The sequence below is a fragment of the Oncorhynchus kisutch genome, linkage group LG11 (genome assembly GCF_002021735.2).
Source record: "Oncorhynchus kisutch isolate 150728-3 linkage group LG11, Okis_V2, whole genome shotgun sequence".
Taxonomy (NCBI): Eukaryota; Metazoa; Chordata; class Actinopteri; order Salmoniformes; family Salmonidae; genus Oncorhynchus; species Oncorhynchus kisutch.
In genome coordinates, this window is record NC_034184.2 from 29,675,652 (window position 1) to 29,683,808 (window position 8,157).

The 8,157-nt window shown below is 41.7% G+C and overlaps 1 protein-coding gene across 5 annotated transcripts; it reads left to right on the plus strand.

Moving 5' to 3' along the window:
• Window positions 1-2,317: 2,317 nt before the first annotated feature.
• On the plus strand, window positions 2,318-8,157 carry LOC109899775 (ubiquitin-40S ribosomal protein S27a-like). Of its 5 annotated transcripts, XM_031835610.1 has the most exons (9): window positions 2,318-2,414; window positions 2,683-2,767; window positions 2,902-4,157; window positions 4,730-4,802; window positions 4,912-4,976; window positions 5,467-5,521; window positions 5,615-5,700; window positions 6,314-6,445; window positions 7,969-8,157. In XM_031835610.1, the coding sequence occupies exons 5-9, from the start codon at window positions 4,929-4,931 to the stop codon at window positions 8,116-8,118; spliced, it is 471 nt and encodes a 156-aa protein (XP_031691470.1). In that variant the 5' UTR covers window positions 2,318-2,414; window positions 2,683-2,767; window positions 2,902-4,157; window positions 4,730-4,802; window positions 4,912-4,928; the 3' UTR covers window positions 8,119-8,157. The 5 variants fall into 5 exon arrangements, with proteins under 5 accessions (XP_031691470.1, XP_031691467.1, XP_020350884.1 ...); XM_031835608.1 differs by lacking the exon at window positions 2,318-2,414 and having other exon boundaries at window positions 2,716-2,767; window positions 4,701-4,802; XM_031835607.1 differs by lacking the exons at window positions 2,683-2,767; window positions 2,902-4,157 and having other exon boundaries at window positions 4,701-4,802.

An 8,157-nucleotide genomic window follows, 5' to 3' on the forward strand; every position in this document is an offset into this window, starting at 1 on the left:
AGGCGTGTGCCTGTACAAGATGCAGAGTTACTTCATGGTTGAGACTTCACAATAACCAACATTATGTGTGTATAGGGACCACAACACTATATGACCTCTGTTTAAGACAGACAACAAAGAGATCCACCTTTTAACCTTTCCATTCTCAAGACAACGAGACCGCAGAGGGGAAGTTCGATGTGGATATGGGGATGCTCCCTCTGCTGTTTCCTGAAGTCCACGATGTTGGACTTGATGTTGAGTGAGAGGTTATTTTCCTGGCACCACTCTCCCAGGGCCCTGACCTCCCTGCAGGCTGTCTTGTCATTGTTGGTAATCAGGCCTACTACTGTTGTGTCATCTGCAAACTTGATGATTGAGTTGGAGGCGTGCGTGTCCACGCAGTCATGGGTGAACAGGGAGTACAGGAGGGGGCTGAGCACGCACCCTTGTGGGGCCCCTGTGTTGAGGATCAGCAAAGTGGAGGTGTTGTTTCCTACCGTCACCACCTGGGGGCGTAGTCATGAAGTCCAGAACCCAGTTACACAGGGTGGGGTTCAGACCCAGGGCCCTGAGCTTAATGATGAGCTTGGAGGGTACTATGGTGTTGAATGCTGAGCTTTCTTACATTGGTATTCCTCTTGTCCAGATGGGATAGGGCAGTGCGATGGCGATTGTATCGTCTGTGGATCTATTGGGGTGGTAAGCAAATTGGAGTGTGTCTAGGGTAACAGTAGGGTAGAGGTGATATGATTCTTGACTATTCTCTCAAAGCACTTCATGATGACAGAAGTGAGTGCTACAGGACGATAGCGGTAGCTAACGATAACGGTAGCTTGTCCGGAAGCAAAACGTTAGTGTCCATGACGTGGCTGGTTTTCCCTTTCTAGTCCGTGATTGTCTGTATATCCTGCCACATACGGCAGGTAGCTTAGTGGTTAGAGCGTTGGACTAGTAACCAAAAGGTTGCAAAATTGAATCCCCGGGCTGACAAGGTAAAAATCTGTCGTTCTGCCCCTAAACAAGGCAGTTAACCCACTGTTTCTAGACCGTCATTGAACAAAATAATTTGTTCTTAACTGCCTTGCCTAGTTAAAGGTCAAATAAAAACATTTAAAAAAACATACATCTTGTGTCTGAGCCGTTGAATTGCAACTTTACTTTGTCTCAATACTGACGTTTTACCTGTTTGATTACCTTACGAAGGGAATAACTACACTGTTTGTTTTCGGCCATATTCTTAGTCACCTTGCCATGGTTAAATGTGATGGTTTGCGCTTTCAGTTTTGCGCGAATGCTGCCATCTATCCACGGTTTCTGATGTGGGTAGGTTTTAATAGTCACAGTGGCTACAACATCTATACACTTCCTGATAAACTTAGTCACCGTATCAGTGTATTCGTCAATGTCCCTCTCAGAGGCTACCCGAACACTGAAGTGACTCACTTGCCTTTCCTGAAGCTGGACAGCTCTTCTTTGACAGTCATAAGGGAGGTGAGCTGGGCCACCATGGCCTTTAGTTTCCCATGCAACAGCTTGCCATCACAGTCACTCTTCTTTATTTCACAGATGAGCTCATCATACTCTTTCTTGAAGACGGTGAGAACTGTTTTTTTGCAGTTGCATATTCAATTACCTGGTGAAAATCACAAGCAAGAGAAAGGCACAGATAGTTATACAACAAGCCCAGGCATTCTAAGCCCAGGCATTCTAAGGTGTATAGGCCTACAAAAATGCTTGAGTGTTGATGCTGAAAACAAGGCGGAAGGGTATGGTTCTTTATTTTGATACCAAATGCAGAACTGTAAATTATGTAACGTTGCTCATCAGTCCCTCATCTGTATTCACCAAGAGATTCAAGGAAGTTATTTTTACTGGCAAATTTGGCAAGGTTCTTCTTCCATATTATTCTGTTGAGTGATCGAAGTTTCCAGCTCCAAACATAATTTTCTTGTTTTTCACTCCTTTCTTGGAAATGGTTTCATTAATCCAACACCAGACAGACATGTTGCTGAATGTCTGTCCAATGTGTCCAAACGGTAAACCGGAAGATTGCTATGGACATAAGGGTATTTTGTGTAGTTTTTTAAAAATAAGGTGGCCAGACGTTCCCGTTTTTGGTGGCCTGTCCCCGGCTGGAGCTGTCCCCGGAAATGTCCTTGTTTTTAACTGTGCAGTAAAAACAGACGGCAAAGTGAAATATTTTACTTGGCAAGAAAGACCGGGCAGCAGAGCCTACCGGTTGACGTCTCAGTCGCGTTGTGCTTGTTTCGTCCAGCAGAGGGGGCTGCTCGCTATAGCAGCTTCATTCAGTCTTCTTCTACTAACTACTTGCTCGCGATAGTTTTAGAGAAAACTGCTGTGGACAACTCGGCCAGAAGCTAGAAAGTATCAAGTGAATCCACAACATCACCACAAACGTATTTTCAAGCTAGGTACGTTACAATCGTTTGAGATACTAGTTATGTTATACTGTCACAATTTATTATATAGATAGATGATCTACTATATAAGGGTTTAAAAAGGTTATGCTAGCTAAGTTAGCTACTGTTATGGTAGGTTAAAAAACGTTCACATGTAAACATGCAGTGGGCTGGCTATTTTGAAAATATGATATTAAATGAATGCACAATTAATTCTGAGAATATTTTTGTAGATTACAATTTTAATGGTTTGGCATTATAATAAGTAGTGTGAAAATAGATTTAGAAATATTCATGGATAACATTAGCAGTGGAGAGGAAGAAGACTGGATAGGAAGAAGAGTGAAGGAGACAGAGGAGGAAAGGTAAAAATATGGTTACAGAGCCTGCCAATTTATTATTCCAAACAATATTTTTAAGATAAAATACCAAAATGAGGCAAGCAATGGGAATCTGTTAACCAGTGTTTTATCTAATAGTATGCTATTTATTAATACAGATTGGAGAGGAAGGAGAAGGAACAATTAAGGGAGTAAAAAGAGTGAAGCAAGGAGAGTGTAGAAGAGTGAGGTGGAAAGGTGAAGAGAAGGAAAGGAAGACGAGTGAAGAAAAGAGGAGGAGAAGAAAACGTTGAGAGCGTAAGAAGAGTGACACAGGGAGAGTCAAGAAGAACAGACAGAGGAGATACAATGACTCTGCTAGCTACCAGAGACTCTGTGTTCGAGCCCAGGCTCTGTCGCAGCCGGCCGCGACCGAGAGGTCCATGATTTTCACCTTCAGAGTAGAAAGACCGAAGGGCTTTATTGAGTTTGTTGGCCAGGAGTACCATAACATTTTAGGACACAGCAATGTTCGCTGGATGTCCATGCTCCCTGCTCTAGAAAGAGTGCTGAAAATATATTTTGAAATCAGAAATTATTTCTGAAGACAAATGCTCTGTTGTCCTGTGAACAATGTACGAAGATCCACTGACTGAACTTTGGCTGGCCTTTGTCCATGGAAACTTGACTGTATTCAGTGACACGATCAGGATGCTTGGAGGCCAGGGCCACTGTGCGGAGTCCGCTGCAATTCTGAGAAACGTTGAGGAAAAATTGACTGCAAGATGTGATGACAACTTCATTCCAGTTTTGGTCAGAGGACTTCTGAGAGAGCTAGAGGGAAATGGAGCAATGTCTAAAGAGAGCTTTCTCAAAACATCCCAATCATTCTTCACTACGGCTGTGAACTACTTGCAAGCATGGGGAAAGCACACAGATCATCTAAAAGATTTACATTATCTCCTTTTAAAAAGGCAACCTCTGCGTGAAGAGATCCAGAAGGCAGCAGGCACACTGCAGGATTTATGCCCCAATGTGACCATCAATGAGGATGCATGGTGTGACGAGGTTACTGGCCTGCAAGAGTTACTAAAGGGGGGATCGCTTGAAGAATGGAAAACATCTGAGACAGTTCTTAGTCACAGATGGAGCACGGTGGTTACCCACTTCAAAGAGAATGACATCCCACACCTGGCTAGATTAGTGTCTGTTGTCATGTGCTTACCTGGAAGTAATGCACCAGTCGAGAGAGTGTTCTCCCAAATTAATTATCTATGGACAGCAGTAAGAAATAGGTTCACTGTTCCTTACCATCAAGGCCATGCTTATTGTGAAGACAAACTTCAACCTCCCCTGCCAGGAGTTCATAGAGAAGCTGGCCAAAGACAGAGCAATCCTGAAAAAAATACATTCTTCTGAGAAATATGCCAATGAGGTTGGTATAAATATAAATATAATGTATTTACCAATCTCATCAGCATCTTATTTCTTTATTATGTTAACTATTTCACATATACTATTGTCTGTTTTTTCAATTTTGCTCATGTTCTCTTCTGCTCTCATTCTACCAGGACCACTGAATGGCTGTTCAGATCGGACAGTTTTGTCTTGTCTGTAGTGTTTCTGTAATATAGTTGTTTTCTTTGTCTATCACAGTGTGCCTATTAGACTAAATACATGAAACCAGAATTGTCCCCCTTTATATTTCATAGATAATAAGATTGGATATTTTAATTATATATTGACCGCCAAACTGGAAATGTCTCCGGTTTTCATTTCAGAAATCTGGTCACCTTATTTTAAAATCACTTTTTTTTTTTTTAGGTGGGGGATTTCTCCCACAATATCTGTATATCTAAAAAAAAAAAGTAGCAAAACGGATTTTATATTTTCAGAAAAAAACTGATCTGGTTTGGGGTATGCACCTCGTGTAAAGTGTGATGTATTATGCATTTTTCTGAGGGGTGTTTTTGAACAGGCATTTTATTTGACGCCTACTCCCTGCAGATGAGCGGAGAAAACCCCGTCGCAGGCTTGGAAAGCCCTCTTCTCATGATCCGCCATTAGTAGGAGACCGGTGGTAAGATCGTGCTCTCTATTTTAAGCAATTATTTACCACAATAACGACATTGTAGATCGTGTTTTAGCTGATATAGTTGTACTTACAACACTGTCGTTCTTGTGTGCAGGTGGATTGATCGCCAAGATGCAGATTTTCGTCAAAACCCTCACGGGGAAGACTATAACCCTCGAGGTGGGTACTTCGGATTTGGTGTAGCGCTTCCTGCCTCTAATAGCGGCGCATGCATTCTTTAGCAAACTAGCTGGCTAGGTAACACTTAAATCAGCCTATAGTGCGTTATAGAAATTCACCAGATATAAACTCCTTTGCAAGTTTCCTCATCTTTATTGGACAGTAGTTGTTAATAGCCTACCAGAACTTGCCCACTTGGTAACCGGTATTTTATTCTGAACTGCTAGCTAGTTGGCTACCAGTAGCTAACTACATTTTAGTAGCATGGCCCTGCGTATACACGTGTAAATTACCGGTACAGTTCGGCAAATTATCTAAGCTATCTAATAACATCCGTCTGCTTTAATGTAGATGAGTCTTTTGTTATTGCAATGTGGCTGGTAGTTAGTTAATCAATACCGTGGGAATGAGTTGTCTTGGAACTGTTTAGTCTTCTTGCTAGCCACGTTAGCTTCTGTTTCAAGACAAGTTTTTCTAATGTTATATGCAGGTTGAGCCTTCAGACACCATTGAAAATGTCAAGGCCAAAATCCAAGACAAAGAAGGTAATTGCACAAAAATGTTTTTATCCTAGTCATCCTTGGAATATGCTTGAAGTGGCTGCCTGAAAGATTGAACTCCCCCTCCTGTCTCTCCAGGTATCCCTCCCGATCAGCAGAGGTTGATCTTCGCTGGTAAGCAGCTGGAGGATGGACGCACACTGTCCGACTACAACATTCAGAAGGTGAGCTGACATTTTCACCTTGGTAAACATTTGACAATACTAGACTTTAGTAAATGAGTTGCAGGAAATAGAATACACCACTGAAGTCCACAACGCCATTCCTGTAGACGAGTGGTTCTCAGCCTTGATTTTATCTTAAAATGTTTCCAATCATATCTTAAAGTAATGCATTCTGAATATTTGGTCAAAGTATGACATTCAGAATGTTTTAATATAACATGTATTGCCATCAGGAATTATTGTTTGGTAGATTAGATAGGGACAGCAGTGATTCATTTGATGTTTATTTTTTTAGCAGATGCTCTTATCCAGAGCCATTATGGTTAAGTGCCTTACTCAAGGGCACATTGCCATTTTTCACAGGTGGCTTTGGTTACTGGCCCAACACTCTTAACCGCTAGGCTACCTGTCGACTCACTGTATTGCTATTTTCTCTGTATTTTAGTTAATTCTGGGACAGCTGTGAATACTCCTTAGGTTTATATTTGAATTTCTCACTAATCATACAGCCCAAATAAGTATTTATTCTTAGATTGTCATATGCCGCATTGACCACTGACGCCATATCCGTTTATTGGTCTTTCTGGCTGAACTGAATAGCTTTTTCTTGCAGGAGTCCACTCTGCATTTGGTGCTGAGACTGCGTGGGGGTGCCAAGAAGAGGAAGAAGAAGTCCTACACCACTCCCAAAAAGAACAAGCACAAGCGGAAGAAGGTCAAGCTCGCAGTGCTCAAGTACTACAAGGTAAATGCGCTGGGCACACTTTGGGTCCTGACTAGAGGTCGGCCGATTTCAAGTTTTCATAACAATTGGAAACCGGTATTTAATCTTTATTTAACTGGGCAGGTCGGTTAAGAAAGCATTCTTATTTTCAATGACGGCCTAGGAACGGTGGGTTAACTGCCTCGTTCAGGGGCAGAACGAAAGATTTTCACCTTGTCAGCTCGGGGGATTCAATCTTGCAACCTTACATTTAACTAGTCCAACGCTATAACCACCTGCCTCTCGTTGCACTCCACAAGGAGCCTGTTACGCGAATGCAGTAAGCCACGGTAAGTTGCTAGCTAGCATTAACCTTATCTTATAAAAATCAATCATAATCACTAACTACACACATGCTTGATGATATTACTAGTTTGTCTAGCGTGTCCTGCGTTGCATATAATCTGACTGAGCATACAAGTATCTGACTGAGAGGTGGTAGGCAGCAGCAGGCTCGTAAGCATTCATTCAAACAGCACTTTGGTGCAGTTTGCCAGCAGCTCTTCGTTGTGTGTCAAGCATCGCACTGTTTGACTTCAAGCCTCCTGAGATTAGGCTGGTGTAACCGATGTGAAATGGCTAGCTAGTTAGAAGGGTGCGCGCTAATAGCGTTTCAAAAGTCACTTGCTCTGAGACTTGGAGTAGTTGTTCCCCTTGCTCTGCATGGGTAACGCTGCTTCGAGGTTGGCTGTTGTCATTGTGTTCCTGGTTCGAGCCCAGGGAGGAGCGAGGAGAGGGATGGATGCTATACTGTTACACTGGCAATACTAAAGTGCCTCTAAGAACATCCAATAGTCTAAGGTTAATGAAATTCAAATGGTAAAGAGGGAAATAGTCCTATAATAACTACAACCTAAAACTTCTTACCTGGGAATATTGAAGACTCATGTTAAAAGGAACCACCAGCTTTCATATGTTCCCATGTTCTGAGCAAGGAACTTAATGTTAGCTTTCTTACATGGCACATATTGCACTTTTTTACTTCTCGCATTATTATTAAATTGAACATGTTTCATTATTTGAGGCTAAATTGGTTTTTATTGTTGTATAAAGTTAAGTGTTCATTCAGTATTGTAATTGTCATTATTAAAGATATATTTTAATAAATCGTCCGATTAATCGCAATCGGCTTTTTTGGTCCTCCAATAATCGGTATTGGCGTTGAAAAATCATAATCGGTCGATCTCTAGTCCTGACCCATTGTTGAAAAATCCTTGGTCTAGTGAATTGTTTTGTAGACATGTTATTGGCTCCAGAAGTCATTTTAAATATAACTATTTTAAAAATCTGGTATACACAGGCCATGTTTATTAGGCATAAACAAAGCTCATTTTAAATGAATATTCAGACTTACTGTGGTGTCAAATTCCTTGTCAATGAGGTGTGATAATATGGAATTGGTTTTCTGTTGCAAAACATTTGCTGTTGTGCTCTACTGAGCACGGCCACTGTCTCATTTGTGTGCGTGTGTTGCTATACTTATTGCTTCCATGGTGTATCTTCAGGTTGATGAAAATGGCAAGATCCACCGTCTGCGTCGTGAGTGTCCAGCTGAAGAGTGTGGTGCTGGTGTGTTCATGGCCAGCCACTTTGATAGGCACTATTGTGGCAAGTGCTGCCTCACTTACTGCTTCAACAAGCCAGAGGACAAGTAAACCAATGGAATGGACTAAATAAAATGTTTCATCAATCAC

Excerpts from the sequence above, each read along its gene's own strand:
- LOC109899775 (XM_031835610.1), top strand. The coding sequence starts at position 4,929 with ATGCAGATTTTCGTCAAAACCCTCACGGGGAAGACTATAACCCTCGAG. Across the intron at positions 4,977-5,466 it reads GGAAGACTATAACCCTCGAG|GTTGAGCCTTCAGACACCAT; the intron begins GTGGGTACTTCG and ends TGTTATATGCAG. Across the intron at positions 6,446-7,968 it reads CAGTGCTCAAGTACTACAAG|GTTGATGAAAATGGCAAGAT; the intron begins GTAAATGCGCTG and ends GTGTATCTTCAG.